This window comes from Amblyomma americanum, chromosome 1 (genome assembly GCF_052857255.1).
Source record: "Amblyomma americanum isolate KBUSLIRL-KWMA chromosome 1, ASM5285725v1, whole genome shotgun sequence".
Taxonomy (NCBI): domain Eukaryota; kingdom Metazoa; phylum Arthropoda; class Arachnida; order Ixodida; family Ixodidae; genus Amblyomma; species Amblyomma americanum.
The window spans coordinates 142,961,650-142,983,727 of NC_135497.1; the positions used below are offsets into that span (position 1 = coordinate 142,961,650).

General features: G+C 43.4%; 1 protein-coding gene across 1 annotated transcript in view; it reads right to left on the bottom strand.

Moving 5' to 3' along the window:
• Positions 1 to 5,619: 5,619 nt before the first annotated feature.
• Sec5 (exocyst complex component secretory 5) overlaps positions 5,620 to 22,078 on the bottom strand; it is a 50,717-nt gene continuing 34,258 nt past the window's right edge. The window contains exons 16-27 of the mRNA XM_077647094.1: positions 21,834 to 21,955; positions 21,664 to 21,737; positions 20,764 to 20,847; positions 20,523 to 20,653; positions 16,473 to 16,578; positions 16,288 to 16,404; positions 15,216 to 15,357; positions 9,848 to 9,903; positions 7,373 to 7,495; positions 6,090 to 6,151; positions 5,950 to 6,009; positions 5,620 to 5,859 (exon numbers count right to left, since the gene is read on the bottom strand). Coding sequence (XP_077503220.1) covers positions 5,772 to 5,859; positions 5,950 to 6,009; positions 6,090 to 6,151; positions 7,373 to 7,495; positions 9,848 to 9,903; positions 15,216 to 15,357; positions 16,288 to 16,404; positions 16,473 to 16,578; positions 20,523 to 20,653; positions 20,764 to 20,847; positions 21,664 to 21,737; positions 21,834 to 21,955 — 1,165 coding nt within the window. The 3' untranslated portion in view covers positions 5,620 to 5,771. The remainder of the gene's footprint in view (positions 5,860 to 5,949; positions 6,010 to 6,089; positions 6,152 to 7,372; positions 7,496 to 9,847; positions 9,904 to 15,215; positions 15,358 to 16,287; positions 16,405 to 16,472; positions 16,579 to 20,522; positions 20,654 to 20,763; positions 20,848 to 21,663; positions 21,738 to 21,833; positions 21,956 to 22,078) is intronic.

A 22,078-nucleotide genomic window follows, 5' to 3' on the forward strand; every position in this document is an offset into this window, starting at 1 on the left:
ATTTTTTGTCCGAGATGTTGGACAAGGTGAAAATTGATTATCCCGTTCCTTCTGCGTATGTTGCAATGCCGGGCAGCAAAAGACGCTTCTGCGGCTGAGAAAATTGAATTAAAAATGTTCCCGCCGCTCGATTCAAACCCGTGGCGTCCACATCGAGAAATACTGCTTGAGCATATTTGGAACTGAATGGCAGTGTAGCATAGCCTCGGGAAATTCAGTGTCCACGCATGCAGTTTACTCGCGATATCGGAAGGTCATGGTGACACCCTTTCTGTTTTGTCTTGAAAGCTCCATTTTCGGTGAGTGTGATGTACGTGTTTCTGTCGATGCAGGTCAACATGTCAACATGTCCTCAGTGTCCACTTGTTGTACACCGGTACACCGACCACGCATGGTGAGATGGTGCCCGACTTCATACCCATGACCTGCAGCTCCCTCGCGCTCTTCGGAGGGACAAAAACGATGCCACGCATCATTTCATTTTCTCCAGTGGCCGTGTCGGTGTTTCGCCCATTCGCAACGTGTGAATGGAATCGACTGCACGTGCCTACAAAAATGTGACGACGTCTCATCCGGTGCAAGAAGGCAAGACTGCCACACGTCATGCGGCAAACGAGATGGGATTGAGTTTGGGATTTTATGAGGCCCCAATGCGCAATCTCGAACGCGCACGAGGCTCGCGCTGTTTCAAAGCGAAACAGCGCATGAAATGCCCCCTGCAGAATCACGTATCTTAGAGCTGTGCTTCCTAATTACGTGCGTTAGTGAACGGCAGAGTATCACATGCGTGGACTAAATGATGGAATACTTTCCCTCACGCTCATTATGAACATCTCTCTCTCTCACACACACACACACACACACACACACACACACACACACACACACACACACACACACACACACACACACACACACACACACACACACACACACACACACACACACACACACACACACACGCGCGCGCGCGCACGCACGCACGCACGCACGCACGCGCGATTTGCTTCGATTGTTAAACTTGTAGCGCCCTCCTTACTAAATGCGACGTATACCTATGTGCGCTAGCAGTCGCTAGCGCAATATATATGTTGTATGTATACCCTTCGCATATGTTGCTCCAGCGGCAGCTGCGCGGTTTCTCTTCCCTTTCCACTTGGCTTCAGCTGCCACGAAGCCGGTTTGCCTCCTTTCCTCTTGACTGCAGCTTGGCGTGCACGGGTTTCATCCTTTTCACGTGGCTGCAGCTGCCGCGAAACCGGTTTTCAGCCTTCACAGAACCCGCCGCGATGACTCAGTGGCGAGTGGCATATTTTTTGAGTTTCCTGGATGCAATAATTGTGTGCATGGGACCTAATGGGTGCTATTGTCATGTTCCAGTAGGTCCAATTGTGTCCTAATTTACGATTGGAAATTTGCAATTGGTAAGAGTTAAAAATTTCCAACTGGAGACTGTTTTTTTTTTTTTACTGGGAATGATGTAGTCTGGCGTAGCCTGGTAATGGCAGGCTGTGAAATTGCATGCACACAAATGCTCTCTTGTTCAGCGCTTCACAGAAGTAGCTGTCAGAGCAACAATCCAGGAAAGAGCATGCGGAGCAGGGTAGCATAGTTTGGCATTCGTGATCATGCACGAAATTAAATAAGCGACGATCAACATTCTTGGTCCTCTGTATCAAAGAGGATGAGGTTATGAGAAGAAGAAAAGGAAGAGGTGCTCTTGCTCTTTGCTGACACAGTTGCCGCTTGGAGGGGTGACTAATCAAGGCTGGCACCTTGACCGTACTTAGCGCTGCGAGGAATGGTGCCTCAATGCATGCAGAATCTAGCTAAGCCAGCACCCAGGCGCACCTGGCGCAGTGGGAGCCCGTGCAGCGGAGTTCATGCAAGGCATGACAAGTATGCAAGATTCGCACACTGTCCAAGGAATGGTACTGGCGAGTGCGACGCAGAGTGCAGAAGAGGTGCAGTCAGAGGGCGGTACACGACAACGGTGTCAAAAGTGCCTTTTTAACAGCATCAAAACCAAATTTCAGGGCACAGATGTTGCTATCATGTGCAGAACATTGATTGATCTGCTGCAATTTTTTAAATCCATGAAATGAATTACATGGTTACATTTTCACTTTTAACGTGTCAATTCTGTCAGCGGATGGACGATTCGGATAACTATAAAGCAAAGAGCCTAATATCAGGAAACAGCACCCATGCGTGACCCACGTCTCTACAAGTGCAACTTGTATACAGGACCATGTTTAGCATACATGGCCGTACGAGGTTACCCACGTTATCCAGGTGCACTTGGAAGTAGCAGTTGGCGAATACAGTCTCGCCAATGGACATGAGTTTCCGTGGAAGCCCACCTAGACAAAAATACAGGTCAAAGTTTGCCTGGATAACAGAGGCGCACCAATGTATTTACCAGCATGAACTACACCTACAGTGGACACGGCATACATGACTGCATGGTTAGGCAGATAGATTATCCATGCTATTCAGGTGAACTGCTCACCTGCACCTGTTCCAGTCAGTCCCAAATATGAGCCAAAGGATAAGATCACATGACCATTCACCGTGGCTGAGCTTATAGCTGCCATTGAAGACATCCGCCCAAACACTGCACCTGGCCATGACGGTGTACCTTATGCCCTATTCCGGAATCTGGACAGTGAAGCACTGACTTCACTTCTCAGAATTTTAAACGAAATCTGGACATCCAGTGAAATGCCACCCGATTGGAAACATTCAGTGGTAGTTCTGATACCAAAGCCCGGAAAATCACCCACAACTCTTGGGGCCCTACGACCGATTTCTCTTACCCCAACTATTTGTAAGCTTTATGGAAAACTGCTTGCCACTTGACTCTCCTGGTGGTTCGACCATCAGAAATAATCGTCTTCCCAAATTGGTTTCCGACAAGGATACGGGTAGCTGAGGATGGTCTTGACCACTTTGCTAACGACATGATACATCACTCACCTTACAGCCGTCTCGTTTGCACAGTCGTAGCAACACATATCACGAAGGCCTACGACAACATTCTCCATGAAGCCATCAACACTATGTCATCACTTGGCATGCCCTTGCAGCTATGTCGAGCAATTCATGCTTTTCTTTCACAACGGACATTTGCTATCTGCGTTAATGGTAAACCCACAGGCCGCTTCATTTCTAATCGCGGAGTACCGCAGGGCTCAGTTTTAGCCCCAACTCTATTTAAACATCGCATTCATTCCTCCGATACAGTCTTTCCACCCTTCCTAATGTTCAAGTTCTAGCATATGCAGACGACATCACTCTCTGGTCCACAAACCGCTCAGCTCAGGCGCAGCGACTCCCAGCAAAATGCCCTCAATCTTCTTCACAACTTTCTTGCCAACACTGGCATCTCCCTCAACCTCTCCAAATCCTGCTGTGTCCATGTGGGCAATAAAGCTGGCCGTCATATTTTCAAAGCCACTCCGTTCGTGCTCACTATTGACAATGCACCACTTCCTGAAGTGGAACATACCAACGTTTTGGGTCTGCACGTTTATGCTTCATACAAAGGCACGGCTTGGTTGTCAGCTATGCGCAAGAGTGCTACGCTACAAACACACTTGGCCTCATCCGCAGAATAGCCAATCGCTCTGGAGGTGGCCGCTCAGATACAGCTCGTCGACTTGTTCGTGCTGTCTTTCGACATTGGCTCCTATACCAGGCTCAGTTTCAACAGCTTATGAAACGGCAGTGGTCTACACTTGAAGCACTCACCCACGAAGCCATGCAAGTCATTACTGACCTACCCCAAGCAACTCCTATTTGTCTGCTGCAGGAGTATGCCCAGCTCAACACACTGGAAGATTTAATTATCCAGCAACAAACCAATAGAGCACGGAAAGTTTCTCTTTGTGCGATGTTCGAGCCTCAACCACCTCCATGAGACTACTGTCACATTACATTAAACAAGCCTGCTCGTCATAAGAAGTCAGAGTTCTCCTCTCTGCCGTTACCACCAGCTTTTTCTACGCAACATGATGCCTGTATCTTTTACACAGATGTCGCCATAACCCCAACGGGGGGGATCAACTGCTTGTATGAGCCCTACACACCCTCAACTCTGCAGCCGCCAAACCTACTGTACTGACACTTCATCATCTCTTCCCTTGGAGCTGCAAGCGATTTTAAATGCCATAGCAGCTTTACCAGACGACCCTCCTTATAACCAGGTGCACCTATTTACTCATTCACAAGAAGCTCTGAAGCATCTAAAGAAAGTCCGTGGTACCCTTCGGGTTTCCCAGGCCGTACATGCTGCTTGTAAATCTTACCCGGTGCCTATACTCATCCACTGGGTTCAAGCGCGCACATGTCTATAGCATCCCACCTGACATGATATCTCCATTAACGAACGTTCCACAAACTCCCCCTGCCTCTTTGCCACCAGACCCACTTCTGACACATTTAACATCTTCAGCCTCCCTCAGGCAGTGTACACGTTCTCTTATTCCCTCGTGTACCTACCCACTTCGCCCCAACCTATCACGGGTGGAGGAGGTCTCCCTGAGGCGATTGCGGGTCAGAGTGGCCCTTACGCTTGCAGTTCGCAACCAGTGGTAAAGTGAGAAGATGCCTGTGCGGAAAAATGCCCTCACTGCGAAACACCCGCTTCTGACACCACTGTTTACCACCTATTGTGGACATGCCCAGGAACTTCGCTGGTGCGCGCTCACGTTATTCAAGAGGCAGGCCTGTCCTCAAACAGTGACTCCGATTTCCACTTGTGGCTAATGAAAAACATTTAAGCCCGAAGATTATGTGACTTTTCATACATAACCGGACTTCATGCCTTTTTGTAGCGTATTATAACGTTCGTTAATGATGTCACGTTTTATGACGTGCGGAACATTTAGCGTCCCAAATAAATAAATAGAAAGAATCAGAATAGAAAGCACAAGACAGATGACAGTCTCATATGGGACTCTGTAAGAGTTCCGGTAAGAGATGCACAACGAAAAGTTAGCCTATTGCACAAAATACCCTCTGCCATTTATACAGTAGGGTTATCCAGGTGCAGCATGCATTAGCCTGAAAGTTTCTTTTCTTCAATGGGTACATGGCAAAATCTTTCTCATATGCAAAGAGAGAAACACACAGAGCAAGCAGGAAATGTAACAAATTAAGCACGATATTGTCATGTAGCAGTGATCATGGACAGATCAAAGGCTTTGATAGCAAGGTGTTTTGACAAACTAAATTGTCTCTCAACCACCGATCGGTGCTCAGTGCTTCCGCTCATAAACATCCAAACAAAACTGCTTGCATGTCAATGTACATTTACATGCTTGGTAGGAAAACATTCAGGCAGAACAGAACTCATCAGTGTCTGCTTGCAATATAGGCCTATATACCAGAAATGCTATCACATTCCCAACCTAATTTCTAGAGAAGCAAAATGAAATATCATCAAGTGTCTCTACCTTTGCAGCAAAGTGAACCAGTAAAGTTACCAAATTTCTATTCATTATAATATTACCTAAAAGTACAACAGACAAAGTAATTAAACATACAGGCCCAACACTGGCACCTGTGTGCATGTCAGACCAAAAGCACATAGACAATGACACATTAAGCCAAGACTGCATGTTATCCAAAATATTTTATTCAACTTTGTGCAGCTACATACTTTGGACTTGTGCGTTCACACAAGTTATGAATTATGCATCTTTGATAAGGACCTTTACTGGCTGATAGTAAAGAAATAAATAATTACTATAGCACAGGCATCTCTGTCAGACACTGACCACGACATCTTCCTTGAAGCACAGCAACTGAAGCTTCATCTGTGTCCGAAACTTTTGAAGAAGTTGATCCACTAGCCTGTTTGTGGGTAGAAAATGCAACCTCTGAACAACACCTCAACAAGCAGCACACATTATCCGTCCTGATGGATTGCAATCATACACCTACTCTTTCTCTCTTGTGTTGCCAAAAGGATCCAACTTGCTTCGGCATATCATGAAATAATTTCTGAAAGCGTGAAGAACACTTAGTTCCATTACAGCAATCAAAATCAGCAAAACAAGCCAAGCAAAATCTTTTTACTGTACCCTGTACTTTGGTTTCTGTAGAAGTCCACAGCTTCTTCAAGTGCTCGAAGGTCGAGTGTAGCCTGAAAGGGATTTGTTGCTTCATGAATGTATTACTATGCGACACCAAAATCAAAGGACACAGCTGCAACTGACTTTCTTCACCTAAGAGTGAGGTCTCACCCAAGTCGCAACACTGCCTCAAAACAAGGCATTACGTTTTTTGAAAAATTTCCTCGCCTGCACTATTGTCACACAAGCCATTTATTTTTTAGAAATAATCCACATGCAAAATTAATGTGTTAGTTATTAACTGATACACTATAACACAGAATAGGAGCAGTCATTAGACCTTTGGAGTGATGTGCCAGACAACAACTAAGGACACCACTGCATGGCTAAAGACGATTCCATTCCAAAGGCAAGACCATAATTCAAACAGAATTAAGTGGCTTACAATGATCGAGATTCTAATCCACTAATATTACCCGTCACAAATAAATAGAGCATGCACCACAGTAAAAAAAAAAAAAAAAAACAGGAGAAAGCTGGCCACAACAGTTTAGTGCCTTAACGCCAAGAAACTTGCTTTTGTGCCCTTTCTTAAAGTCAGTTTGCATAAAATACAGATGACTCCCTATATAAAAATTTGAGGGGACACTTTAAGGGTATGATGCAATAGTGTTAATTGGTGCCTTCAGCGGCCTGGGGTTCTCTCTGCATATCACTTCACAGACGTGACCACCGTGGGACAAGACACACAAGGCCTCCCTTCAACCAAGTTGAACAAATGTGCCTCGACAGCCTAGGGGTCACAGCTTCGATTCCCATCTAATTACCTCAATTTTCTTTGCAGCGCAATTAATTTACTTTACATTCTTACATGTCATATTGACGTTTCATTCATGTTGTGACCTTACAGCCGCAATTTATCTAATGTTTTAACCAATTTATATATTCTGAATCCCCACGTGTGGCGTAACGACCCTCTTAACCAATCCGGATTTTCTCAACATGCCAACTGCGATGCCTGGTTCTCTGCTAAATGGGACCCTTAATGCTATCGCGCTAATACAGTATGTATGCTTTGTCTTTGAGCCATGATATCACTGTAAGATTAGAAAGTCTAAGGCACGAACCCAAACCTTCTCGGCCTTCTGAGGCTGAAGGAAGCAGCATTTTCTTTTCTTAACAGCTGCATGGCTATGTTCATATGGGCATAATGCTTCTCCATGCGACAAAAGATTCAGTGCAAGTACCAGGCACTTTCTAGATGGCACAAAACAGAATGATGAAACGCATACCTGCATATTCCCATACTTGGTAAACTTCTCTGTGCATTCGTAAATACGAGCTATTTCTTCTGCCACACTCTGAGCTAAAGGCGTCATAATACGACCAACCAGAGGTGGTGAAATTGTATAAACCTGTAATGGAAGCCAGAGATATTACACCATCCTAGTCAAAGGCTAATGAATCCATTCAGCTTCATGGCAGTGGAAAGGAAGAACAGACATGACACAATGATCAGTGCTGAAATTCAGAATGCTATGAGGTGTTGCTCTCAGCTTCCTCCTTTTAAAAAGTATTAATTAAATGGCTACAGGCATGTCGTTCAACACCTGCTCATTTGCTGATTACTTAATCACTTATTGTCCTAGCATAGACACTAATGACACTTATATTATTAAACCTTTGAAGGATTTTGCCATAAATGCACGGTGGCGGTTTTCTGTCGGTCTTTGCCGTATGGGAACGGTTTCAACCCTCCGTTTGAAATTTCGCGCCATAATGACGACGCATGCTCACTGGGAGTGCTGCCAACTCCTAGGACTAATAAGAAGTGTTTGAAATTTGATTGCGCTACCTTCTTGCGGCAATAAACAGAACTGGCTTCAGTGTGTCTCACGGTCTGCAGCAATGCCCTTTCGTGGTTTTGGTTTGGCCCCGAGATCGCAACAACGGAGGCTCGCGAAACTTGATTTTTATCTTTACTGGCGCTCCCTCGCAGGGACCACAGAAGTTGATTTTCATCTTTATTGGCGCTGCTCTTCACTGACACTAAGAAGGTATTCTCGCTCTTCTTGTTTACTGAGTTTCCTTCCAGTTCTTCAGATGCACGGCAAAGCGGCGATATGGCTGAACGCACTGCATGTTCTTTTGACACTGACAGCGATGACTCTCCCGCGTTTTATGTGTGAAGACTGCGATAAGGAGCTGTGCATAGACCCGTGTTTCAAGGAATACCACACTCTGAAATACTATTGGATATTTTGCAGTTGTGAGTGATGCTGACACCAATATACTGTCCCTGATTTTATTTTACTATTTATTCCGAACTTTGCACATTTTTTATTTTACATTCAAAATCTGCAATAAAGTAATTCGACCACCTGGGAAAGTTTTAAAAAATTCGACGATCAAAGGGTTAAGTGTGGCATGGATGCTACTGACATTTGGTGCAGTGAGTGGCTCGTTTATCTTCAAGTTAATGCCACTATTTTCATTCCACTCTACAGACTCCAATCTGTCCTTTTGCATGCTAATTTTAGAACTGAATTACACTAACAAAGCCCAATACATTACTGGTTGCCAAACATATAGACCGGTCTCTCTCACTGAAACCAATGATCCACAATTTGACCCTCAATGCTGACCCACAAATTACAACATTCATACACACAATAACAACACACACTAAAGCATCCATGCACAATTTGCAACACTGTAAGGGCTACCCTCTTGAATATGCTTTGATCAGCACAGGACCAAGGAACATGCATTGGGCTGGTATAATGATTCCATTTTGATTTTATTTCATTTTTTTTCCTCTGTAATTGGCTCTAGTGACACCGCAACCTGCATTCTTCAGCACTGCTGGCTCAAGCTCAGCTATGGCGGGGTGTGGTGCTTCTCAAGACATAAAAAAATATAAAAAAATTGTTACACTTGCCCTGGTTACTCCTTCCCAATGTCTTACACAAAACTTGCATAAGAATGCTAGACTATTTTCTTTGCAAACTTCACATAACACGAGCTCGTCACTTGCCACACCACACTAGTTAGGTATTTTTATCATGCTCCTCTCAAGCTCACTGTGTACTACTCTTTTTTTTCTCCACTCCAAAACTATGCTCTGAAGTGCTATGCACTAGTTAATGAGGGAATAATCCTGTAAAAGAGGCCTTCACTCTTGCTGGAATACATTATAAATGAATTTATGGAGCACAAGCGAATTAATGAATCCCAATCGAACGCAGAGCAAAAACTGAAGATTTGTATTATGCAAAAGGCAAGAATTACACAAGTAGACAGCTTACATATTTTTCATCTGTTGAATGTTGCCTACATACTGCAAGTGAAGAACCACTCCACAGTTTCACTTTTAGCTGCTGAAATGCAACTTCTAATTATTTGCAAGATCTCCCATTTCAGCCTTCAGATTGGTGGAGGCACCATGATATAAAGGACATAAAACTTCTGAGGGCACTTAAATCTGCTTAGAAGGCATTAAAATTTCTAGAACACGGGTTTTTCCCCACGATGCTAGTATGTTTTTTATTTTTAATGATGTTTTATTTATTTATTTTATTTCTATTTCTAGTTATTTTCGTTATTTTTATTCCCTTTCATTTTGTTTATTTTATTTCACTTAATTTTAATGCTTTTATTGTTTTATTTTATCTATTTTAGTTTTGACGTTATTTGATTGACAGGTTAGGCGGACACTTCCGGCGGACTCATGAGGCAAGTAGGGCTTTCGCCTTAAAAACTCTTACCTCTGCATGAACTTCTATCAAGTTCATCAAAACCTCTTTGATGTATGGACTAACTGCTGTAGAGAAAGAATAAGACAAAAAATTAAATTCCCTGCACATAACCATGAAAGCAACTGAGACTCTTGTAAGCATGCTTTTACAATACCATTATGAAATTTTAAATCTGCCCTTAAATAAAACCTTTGAGTGTGAAAATTTCTAATTCCTTGTGCCTGTTGGAGCAACATCTGAGAGAGTACACAGCATGTTGTTGAAAAACTCATCAAATTCAGCCCCTCCAAATGTGTAAAGTTAAGCGAAAGGTTGAAAGATAAGGTAAGGAAGCACACTACAGTGGCAGCATGTTGGTTTGCATTCCAGCAGCACAAAGCCTGGCAGAAGGATTCATGTTGTTCTGTTTATTTATTTTTTACTGAACCAGTAGACTATGATAATGATGACCAGTTTTAATCATGCAGCAGCAGCTTTTTCTTTAATGTAATTTTCTTTGACAAGGTGGGGTCAAAGGCCCAATTCCCAAGCATTTCAACTTGGAGAAGCCGAGCACCAGGCCAGGGGAAAGTTTGTACCGGCACTGAGGATAGAAATCCGCACCTCTCACATTCGAGGCAAATGTTCAAACATCTAGGCCATCTAGGCGTCAGTAGAAGGACAATGGTTGGATACATTATGGCTGCAGTGAAGCTCCACACACATTCAAGGTCGCCACACAGAATTTCTCTGCGACAAAAAAGTAGTCCGTTATTGAATTTTTGCATGTTACCTAAACAAGATGCAAATCACAATATGAAATTATAAGCTAAAGAATTTTGATGCCTCTGGCTTGTTTGATATAAGCAAACATTAAAAAGCTGATTTCATTTACTGTTAGGTTGGCCAGCCGATTAATACAGGACCCGGTAGGCCATGACCCATTGTTACCAACTGCAGTTTTCTTAAAGGACTATAGACACCAAATTTTTGCTTGCATTTTTTGTTCTTTGAAATGGTGCGTCAGACATAAATAGTCCGCTAAATAGTTTATAGCTGAATTTCTTTTTGATGCTGTTTCGGTTTCGGTGTCATCAGTAGAACGATGGGTGTGATGTCAAAGCTGGCCTTAGGTCATGCGGGGCATGAAAAAAACAGCAATATAATTGCTGATACGTCATTTTAATTCACTACAATACTTAACACTTTCTTGCCCATGCCTATTCCCATCGACAGTCCGCTATCGATGGTTGCAAATTCGTATTTACCTGCTTTCCAAGCATTTATGGACAACTATTGCCATCCAGTGAGTAATATATGACGTATTCTTTCGTTCTGAGTTCTCGCTGCGCGGTGGCTTTTAAAGACTCTCCGAAGTTGGGTGATCTGTGCTTGTTGTGTCCATGATGGCATCGAGATTGCACAGCGCTGCACTGTGGGAACGGTGCGCTTCCACTGATCCTGATGTTTGTGACGACGATAGTAGCACCGACTCGGAAGACAACTTCGGTTTGCCCGATTTCAGTATAGAAAGCAAAAGTGTGTCGATCCAGCCCAGAAATCAACTGGCATCCGCCAGTAAGTTTCGGTTTCTCCACCAAATCATTTTGCTGCACTCATGCGCTGATCTGTAGATATACTCAGTGTTCCGAGGGTCACAATTCTTATCTGCAGTGCATCAACGTCTTTTGAGCGGGGCCATTTGCCGGTGGCCGTGCGAAGTGTCATGTTTTCCCCTGTAAGACAACTAGGCGTCGACCTTGGCATCACGCTCCGGGGTGCTGCATGGAGGTTCACCAGAGCCGTTGTTTTTTCTGTGCTGTTTTTCACTGCTGAAATCGTTGTGGAGACATGCAACAACACAAATAAATATGCCTGGATACATATTTTTGGGAAACTGACGTACAGCAAGAGAGACGGATCGTGGAGAGAATTACTGCAGAAGAGATGCAGAAGTTCATCGGACTTATCATATACATGGGTACCGTGCAAGGAACTGCAAGCTATGTTACGAAGAAAGAAAAGCTGACCAAAAAACGTCTTCTGCAAGACATGTGCAACAAATCTGTGTTTCACTGCATCGAGAAACTGTTCAGCCCATTAGCGTGATACACACCAGAACTAAAGTTTTCTTTTACATCTCGACAAATTCTCTACACACAAGGCTGAAATTTTGTGAAACATTGCACAGATCCTTCATAAAGAAATAGTATATCGTGAAATTTTTTTACGTTTTGTGTGACTGAAAAAACATTGATGTTTTTGTATATTTTCCATTGTTGTAGAAATTTTTTGTGTAAATTTTTTTCATACCTCTTTAAATACTCATGTTCGTTGAGACTAATACTACTGGAAAGAAAATTTCCTCCTCAAAACAATGATACTATACACTTGAGTATCAAATATGTTCCATTAAAAGGAAAAAATATGTAATATACCACCCAGAAACTACTACTTTTCCTGTGGGCAGGAAAGTGGTAAGCCAGCCTGTTTCAAGAGCCAGAATGAAGTCGAGGGCTGGATGGAAACCCGTCTGGTCGGGGGTGTACATGAAGAAGAAGGCAGAACTGACTTAGCAGTCGAGGTTTGCGCAGCAGCCCTGGAATCTGATGCCACTTTCCCTGGCAGGTTGCCAATCAATGTGCCAGATCTCAGGCCACTCCTGCATTTCTGCCTGAGTAACACCTATTTTACTTTCAACCAGGTGCTTTACAAACAGGTTCACGGCACAGCCATGGGTGCTTCAGTTTCTGTTACTGCTGCAAACCTAACAATGGAATGGCTGGAAAGCCGCGCACTAGATTCATTCAGCCCACAACCAATGATTTTTGTGAGATATGCCGATGATCGCTTTTCTATTATCAAGAAGGATGCTTTACTTGATTTTACAGCGCATCTTAAGAGCGTTGAAGGAGCCATCCAGTTCACAGTCGAAAAAGAAAAGTATGGACAGCTCAGCTTCCATTTTTGGATGTCTTAGTGAAACGAAGCCAATCCGCGCTCTCAATCAAAGTGTATAGGAAGAGCACTCATACTGGCCGCTATCTTCAATTTAACTCCCTTCACCCGGCCTCTCAAAACAGATCAGTGGTTGCCAAGATTTTCGTTGAGCAGACCGCATCTGCACAGAGCTAGAGGACGTGAAGGATAACTGTCAGAAGTTGCAAGAAGGACCTCTCCGAATGTGACTAGCCGTTGCCTATCGTCAACGCTGTGGAATACAAACTGTTGCAACTGCCACGATCTGACAGTGGCTCAGCCGCCATAAAACGTGCACCTGTGCCATATGTGCCCGGGATCAGAGAAACCTTGGCGCATATCTTGCGATTTTATGACGTTGAGGTGTCGCACGTGCCGGCGAAAAAGTTGCGGCAAGCCCTCGTCAACGTAAAAGACTGCCTGCCTGCCAAAAGAAAAATTTACAGTATACCGCGCAGAGACTGTAACCATGTCTATGTGGGTGAAAGTAGAAGCTTTGTTAAAAGGTTGGAACAATACCAGTATGATGTTGCAAACAAGAAAGCTTCGTCAAATGCACTCGCCGAACATTCTGAAAGCAGGCAGCATGACATTGATTGAAGCAATGCGCGCATTTTAAAAACAGAAAACAATCTCCAAAGCCGTCTATATCTAGAATCCTTAATCATTCAAACAACAGAACACACTCTTAATCACACTGACGGGGCACTTCCTAGTGCATACGCCTGCTGACTAGGGCACATTTTCAAGCTTAAATAGCCAGCCTTTCATGCTTGTACCTGTTTGTGAACAAGGCTCCTGTGTGGGAGCTGAAACGTCATTTAAGAGTTAATTTTTATTGGTCGGTGTTCTGCCTTCTTCTTCAAGAGCCAAAATGGCAACAATTCATGTATCAGCAATTGTATTGCAGTTTTTTGATGCCTCACATGACCTAAAACCAGCTTTAGGTCATTAAACAGAAACCAAAACAGCATCAAAAAGAAATTTCAATTAAATTATTTAGTGTAGCAGCAGTGTAGGGTGTAGGCGACCACATGGCGATCCATGTATAGTAATGTCAATGCATCATTACAGAGAAGAAAACATGCAACTAAAATTAGGTGTCCATAGACAGTTTTGTTGAGTGTTTTTTGTCCTGGCAACACTGCGGTTTAGCCCCAGAACACTTCCTGTTTGAACGAAAGCTGGCGCGTCACCTGTACCGGTGCCTTATCAAACACTACGCAGAATGCTTCGCTTGCTGCACTGCCTTATCAAAACCAGCAAGAGACGTGTCGACTGCATCAGAGCCTTTTCAATCATTGCACAACAAACGTCGTCTGCAGCAGCGCAAACCTTTTCAAACACTGTGCCATTGATACCGGAAGCGCTTTGGGGCTAGTATCACCATCGGCACCCATTTTTGTTTACAGACGTCAAAACCATGTACACACCTTCAATTTTTACCCTATTATAGCTTGCAGCCATACCAACTTCCTTTTTTATCCCAAACTGAACTCCAAGTGGTGGACCAATTCCATCACTCGTCCAAGTTCCAAGTTTGTCCATGGAGGACAAACAATTCTGCTTCCCATTTAAAAAGGCAAGTTAAAACAAAAGTGATGCACTGCCTCGTGTGCTTCCCCTTCCTCAGCTATACTCACGTTTACAGAATCACATACAACGGGCACATCTGTACACTAGATATACTGTTATAAACAGAAAAACAATGTCTACAGGTCAGAAAACTTGACACGTACTATCGCCAGCAAAAGTATACGGGACGTGGGTGGGTGTTAAAAAAATTATTCCTGTGCAGTCACACAAGCCAATTGCCTGAAATGCATGCAGGTATTAAAGGCCTACATGCGCCTTCCTCTGGTAACAATATCAGGCGACTGGCTAGTGAGGTGGAGCTACAATAAACGTTTTTCAAAAAACTTTTGCCCCGCAAACTTTCGCTGCCGATAATAAATGTGATAACATTACAGAACACAATAACGGAGTTGGAGACAACTACTATTCAGGATAAATTAAAAAACTGGGCCAAACATCAATTTTCTTTAGCTATTTTCAATTTAATTCTTCAAGTGGATAGGTCTAAACAGAACTGCCACTAATACACGTGGCTAGAATTCAATGCCAACTAGAAGAGTCCAGGCTGTGTATACTTAGGTATACTGGGGTTACAACACGTTAAAGCATCGAATGATAAACACTAAGGTTTTTGAAATAGGAGCAGAATGTATATGTCCATATCTGAATGAATGACACATTTTAGGCTTTTACTTTAGTGTTGCTACTACAGATCAAGAAATGATCAATCTAAATTATTTGCTAACACTCACGAAGTATGGGCCAAGCCACCTGATTTCATTTCCAGAGACCGTTTACTTAGGAAATACCACAGAGATCATTCTAGTATGAATTCCATACAAACCTATAGGCTCAGGACACCGTTTCCAGTCAAAGGCACCAGCATACATGCTGGGTTCTATGGCTCCAACAATAGGATCACATTTTGCTTCAAGCAGCTTTAGAAACAACTTGTTGTCAAGGTCCACAAGCCTGCTCTGGGCTATCTGAAATGTATTTTTTTTTCCACGAAAATGAGCAGACCCCACATTACAATTTATAAGCACGTGGTCATGAAAATCACAGCACAGCTGACTCTGTTATTAGACCTTGCCATACGCGCTCAAGCAAAGATGTAGGTATGACATAAGAGTAAACAAATATTTGTTTTTGTACTGCACCGAGTGTATGTGCTCCCTAGTAAGAAAAAAAACAACTGGAGCCAACCTGCTTAAAATCGGTTCCACTTGTTTTTTGACCGTTCCAATTGGTGTTTTTCACTAGTTGGTAGTCTTTGACGGCTGGTAGCTTTTGCCACCAACAATGACAACAGGACTTAGAAAAAAGTGGATTTCTTCCTGTGCATTTATGCACATCCACAGCATAACAGTACAGTACATTTTCACAGCTGATATTTCACAGTTTTAAGATACTGCTCTCTAAAAGAAAAACAAGCACAAAGTTTCCATACAGTTAACTTTCAAGGGGGGACTCAGGTTAAAAGCAGTGGTTTCTGACCAAAACATACTGGGGCGATTGGACTGATGCAAACGAAACACAATTGCATTTTTATTTCACTCGCAACTTTATTCTGATTCTATTCTGATCCAATTTTTATTCCATTCCTATTCATAATTGCTTCCATTCATTTTTGCTCTAAGTTATTCTTAGTCCGGCACCTCCTTCCTCTCCCCTACAACTGGAGAGTGGGAGGGGGACGGTTGACAGGTGGAGGCTTTTTTGAATTACTGTTTCACTCGATTCTTCAATCATGCAAGAAGATATCCACAAAGCTTCATTCCGATCTGATGAGTAGAAGTTGTTTCAGAGCCCCTTTAAAACAAAGGTCTCCAAGCAAGCTACACTGTCACATATAACAGGTAAAATTGACTTTGCTGGCAATAAAGATGACAATGGTGGTACCCTGAAAACTTTACCTTTATCACTGGAGACATATCAGGATAACCATGCCGCTTGAAGCTTTCTTGCAACCTTGGAATGACAACACGGGATGTAAAACTGCAGTTGCTGAGAACTATGAGAAGGCGTTTTTCCTGTCAAAGAGATTTATGACCCCAGTTTCAGGCCCATTCACCTGGAGCCCAAAATGCAATAAGCCTACCAGAGGTGGAGTAGTCAATGAGTCCTCCCTTTTCTGTTTCCAGCCTTTGGCTCTCTGAGATGAAGGTGTAACTTCAACAGGGCTTCTAGAGAGGGATACTGGGCCCCTGGAAAGAAAAAGAATTAACCCCAAGGGGTGCACTTAATTGCTGATTATGTGCGACAAAGCAATAGCATAGCCGCTCCCCACAGACACCGCCGCATGTACTGGCTGACAGTTCAACTCCTGATCGATGGCTGGTGCAAGTTGCGACTAGCAATTCAGCACTAGATTTCATGCAGGTTTGAACATGATCAGTCCCGCACTTGTGCGACAATTTGGGGCCCATAACCTTTGCCCCAGACACCGCAGCCTTAACGATTGTGACAGCAACACAACAACGCCAGGAAAATGCCTTAACGGGCTCCTTATGCTGTCGCATAAAAATAAGCTTATGTCCTTAAAGTAAAGGCCGAATCACACAGCGGACCGTTCCCCCGCGGCCCGCGCATCACGTGTTAGTGCGTCACCAAATTGAGAGGCGTGCTGTCGGCCCGCGGACTGGACAACCAAGGAGATTCAAGTGCCTCTCCCCTTGCGGGAATTAGCGGCGGCCCGCAAAGATGCGTGCGCTAGCTCTGGCAACCACCGCTCTTACTAATATTTTGGCTGCCGCATTTTGCTGAGCGATGTTGACCTGGCACACTGTTTTCACAAAGCTGCACTGTGTTCGCTACGATGACAAAGCGATTGACTGGGCTAGCAAGACGGCCCAGGCCACTGAGGAATTGGACAAAGGGCCGCACCTGCACCATTCAATCGCAGTCATGGGTCGGGAGGAAAAACCAGTTTAACCAGCAATGCCAAAAACTTTAAAATAATCTGGCAACAATGGTACACACAGCGCGTAGTCTGCTCTTTTGGGCCGTTGCATACGCTTGACGTCATCGGATCGCAGGCCAGTCTTTAGTGGGGCATGAACACCTGATGCGCGGGCCGTGGGCGAACGGACCGTCGTGTGAATCGGCCTTAAAGAGTGTGGTACGTCCTCTGCACAACAAATACTGAAATGCAGAATTTTAGCTAATGCAGATCAAGAGAGATGGTTTATATTGATTCATAAGTAACGCAGAAAGTGCACAGGAGAAAAAAAAAAAACCATAGGTATGGTTGAATGCTGTCTTGGCATTGTCTAAGCAAAAAAAGTAAGGAGACTCTACGCAAAATCCAACCTCAACATCTGCAGCCATCAACTATACCACCATTGCACTGCTAGCAGGAGTGTAGCAAAAAAGGGAAGGGTGCTAACTGGGCTGAAATAATATCAAATGAGAACATAAAAGGAGTACAGACACCTAACTTTTGGGCGCGTGTTTTCTTGTTTGTAATGATGCGTAAGGCATTATTATACATGGATTACTACCTGGTATTCTCCTACGACTGCAATATAATTTATAAACGCATTCCTTTCTCGTGCTGTCTCGGTTTCAACAGCCGAATGGAGACTTTGACGTCAATGTGTGCTTCCAGGCCACGTGGGACATGAAAAAACTGAAACATAATCACTGCTTCGACATTCGTTGTCATTACAGCTGTTGAGGAAGGCTGGCTTCAGCACTGCAGTACATTAAAACGATGAAGCAGTGATTATATGGACATTTTTCCATGCGTCATGTGACACAAAAGCACTCTGACGTTGTAGACATCGTTTGGCTGCTGAAACCGAAACGAAAACAGCATCACAAAAAAATACGATTATAAATTACTTAGCGGTCGTAGGCTAATATCGCATGGTGATTCACGTGTAGTAGCGTCTTCCGCATCATTGTAAAGAAGAAAACATGCCAAAACAATTAGGTGTCTATACTCCTTTAAGAACATCAAGTTATTATTGAATTTATGGTTCGGGCCAGAGACATAGCTACAGTTTCAAAATCCTGGCCCTTGTTATAACAGAGGCAGAATGTATTTCATAGTAATCGTATCACACTAAAGGGCGCCAGTATGACACAGTTTGTCTCTTCTGAGCTAGACGTAATATTGCCCACTCTTTCTGCTTTGACAACTAATTCAGCTAGAAATATCGCCTACAGCATGTATACTTTTTGTCTTTCTCATCTAAAAAGCAGGCTGAAAATGACAGCCTTACCAGGGACTGAGAACTTAGAACAACAAAAGACATTTCACTAGAAATTAGGAAGATGGCAGTGGCAGATTTCATATGCACATTCTTGGATACAGTGCCATTCTTTTCAAAAGCTAAAGGCCACTAGGCTTTTGACTAACCCGCATAGGAGAGGTATAGCAGCCCCTCTGGTACTTCCAATGCCCTTGAGACGCAAGGAGAAAAGTTCTCGCCCTCCTGGGATTAGGAACTCTGGGTATCTTATGTGAGCCACACTGCAAGGCCCAGATGCAAACTCAGTGGCCTGGAAGCTTTTGAAATGGACAGTACTCGCATATCCACAAGCATGTGTAACAGCCCAAGAGCATCTGTGGCTCACACAGAAACACTGTTGTTGCATGTTGCTGACACTGTCAGCTCCATTTTCCATTAAACAAAACAAGCATTGTCATGGAAACACTAGAGCCATTCAAAACTGAAGGGTAGAACGCTCCTACATTTTCTCACACAAGCAGACCAATAGAATGAAAGCTTTGAATTTGAGTGGAATGAATTTTGCAAGTTCATTTACTCCACCTGCAAATAATTATGATTAATCTGCCCAAATGAAAACTTATTTCCACAAAGTGGCACCACCATTCAGATACTGCTTGCATCAGACTGTTTCTTGCATGCGGTACCAAGATGATAATGATTACTTACTGCTACCATTAAGCTATATTTAACACTTGTTCAGAATGCAAAGTAGGTCATATAAGTCCCCAGTTTCCTGCGATTCCGCAAAAAATTGCGGATTTTAACATTTTTTGCGGAACTGTGTACTAGCAGCATATTATCTTTTTTTGATGATATTGTGTTAGTTGACATCAGCAGGAATGACAGAAAATTGGGAATTTGATAAATTAAATTGTTGAACTGAATTGAATTTTCTTTAAAGGTAGAACCCGGTAATGAACAAAGTTCTGTTGATGCCTTGACAAGTTTTATACCCGATCCGCTCAATCAAGCTAGCCTGTGGAGTACTGTGGATCTGGCAGCACTGTGCTCACACACTTGCGTGGGAAGATTCATGATACTAGGACTTGTCGAAAGCATCATTGCCGTATTTGCACAAATATAATGTGCGCTTTTTCCTTCAATAATCTGCTTTCAGAAAGCACCTCACGTTCCATATGGAACCAAGCTACGAATAAGCTTTTCACTGTTCTTACAATATACTTTATGCTGATCAAAGAAAAAAAGTAAAAACAAGACTTTCATTTGAGCTAGTTGGTTGTAGCATGACATGGTTTACGCAAAAGTGTACTGGCACTAAAAAATCGAGACAACACACACAAGACAGGACTGGCGCCAGTCCTGTCTTGTGCATGTTGTCTCCCTCTGTTAGCACCAGCATGCTTTTGCATAAACCATGTAAAAACACGGTTGCTTTGCCCTACAGCAAGCTCACCCACTGGGCTTGTGAGCTGCAAGAAAAAGCCTACTTCTTGATGACCTTGGGCCATCAAGGCAAAGCGCACGGCACGCACTAGCGAGAAAGTGTTGTTACAAACGTGTAAAGGTGACATTGGCCTTGAGGAAGAAGGGCCAGTGAGAAAACAGTGAGGCACAGTGAAAGAAGAGAAAAAAGCGGTGAACGGGCATGGAACTGTGTAGTATGAAACATAACGCAGTAAGGGAAGAAGCAGCAGCATGGCGGTCCATTGTGCGCGAAAGGCTTCCCCCGGAATAATATTACAGATCCTTTGTTCTCAATCTGTGCAATTAAAAATTTTCCACCGCAGAAAATTAGGGGCCTTATTCTTTAACACTGCACATTGTATCCTTCATAAATGGCTCCTTGCAGCTGTCACATGTTCTACAGCTTTGATCAAGCAGAAAAGCAGCATTCTAAGTAGCCATGCAAAGTCAGTACGATAAAAGTACAGAAAGTGCAGGCTGCTCACCCAATAGAGTCGATCATAGGTGACAAGCGGTCAGGACTCAAGGCACATTTTTCCAGCGTCTCAACAAAGGCCAGAAGTACACCCTGTGCAAGCTGCTTGATGGCCCCTTGAACATTTATCTGTTCAAACACCTAAAGCAGGGCCAAAACAGCTCAATTATAATAGATTCTTCAGAAAAAGAACAACTTTTTAACTGGGAGAGTTGACCTTATTCACTTTGGCAGATTTTATTAGCTCTCACCTCCATTTCTTTTGGTCCAGATACCAGGATGTTCTCACGAACAAGTTGAAGGGTCTCAATAACTCTGTTCTCAAACATAAGGGGCTGCAACATACACAAATAAACAAACAAATTGTAAATTAACATCTCCCAATGAATTGGTGCGGCTCAAAAAAGGTGAATGCTTGATGTTGCCTAAACCAGTGCATGTGAAGAGGGCAGAAGTATTACAGCCATAACAACTTCCAAGGCTGTAGATGTTCTGGGCTTAAGAAAGCATTTTTGCAGTTCAGCAAGTCCCTGCAACATGGCAACACATCAATGTTCTGACAGCATGACTGTATTCTGCAGTGCTTACGAATAGCCCCAGGCAACGAAGCCTCAAACTGCACAGCAACAACTAAGCAGTGACACTTCCTGTGTCAAGACACATTTAGTTGAAAAATGAAAATTGGTCTTTGAGGAAAGGAGATGGCGCAGAAATTGTTTCACATCTTGGTGGACACCCAAACCGTGCGGTAAGGGAAGAGAGGGAGGTGGGAGTGAAAGAAGAAACAGAGAAAGAGGTGCCGTAGTGGAGGGCTCTGGAATATTTTCGACTACCTGGTGATCATTAACGTGCACTGACATCGAACCCGGGAACTCCAGCTCAGTAGCCGAGCGCTCTAACCACCGAGCCACAACGGCAGGTAGACACTCTTAGTTCATTTCAGTTTTTAACTCTGCATCAGTTGTCGCCCAAATTTCTGCATTACTCAAATTAGTACGTGTGGGTTGTACACGCAATGTACTGTCTTTCAGTACCTTACACACCAACACGTATACAGTCCTGGCTTTAATGACAATTTTTAAAATTAAGATTCATATAAAACTATTATATAAGCAAAAATTTTAAAATACTGTAATGCCCTGAAGACATACCAGTTGTGTCGTGCCACCACATCGATCATCTTGTTCCAGTCGCCACACCTCTGACTTGAGCAGGTTTCGCACATCTGAGAAAGACCAGAACACATGAAAACAAGAAAATGTGAGCCTTTAGCCTCAACAAACCTTGATTCCTTTATTTCATGTACTATATGCTGTCTCACCTTCAGATGCCTGTCCAAAAAGGCAGGTCATTGAGTGCACACGAAGATCGAAAATGAGCTGCTGAATTTGAGCAGTATTTTCCTCAGGTATTTCCAGCTTTAGAAGTGACAAGTAGCACTGCCTGAAATTTAATAAAATGATGCAAAAGGCGTTCAGGACATCGGTTTACACGCTAAGTTTTCAACAGTGCGACATTTGTTGTTCACTGTTATAGGCTGTTTAGAGGCACCAAGTGGCGCAGGGC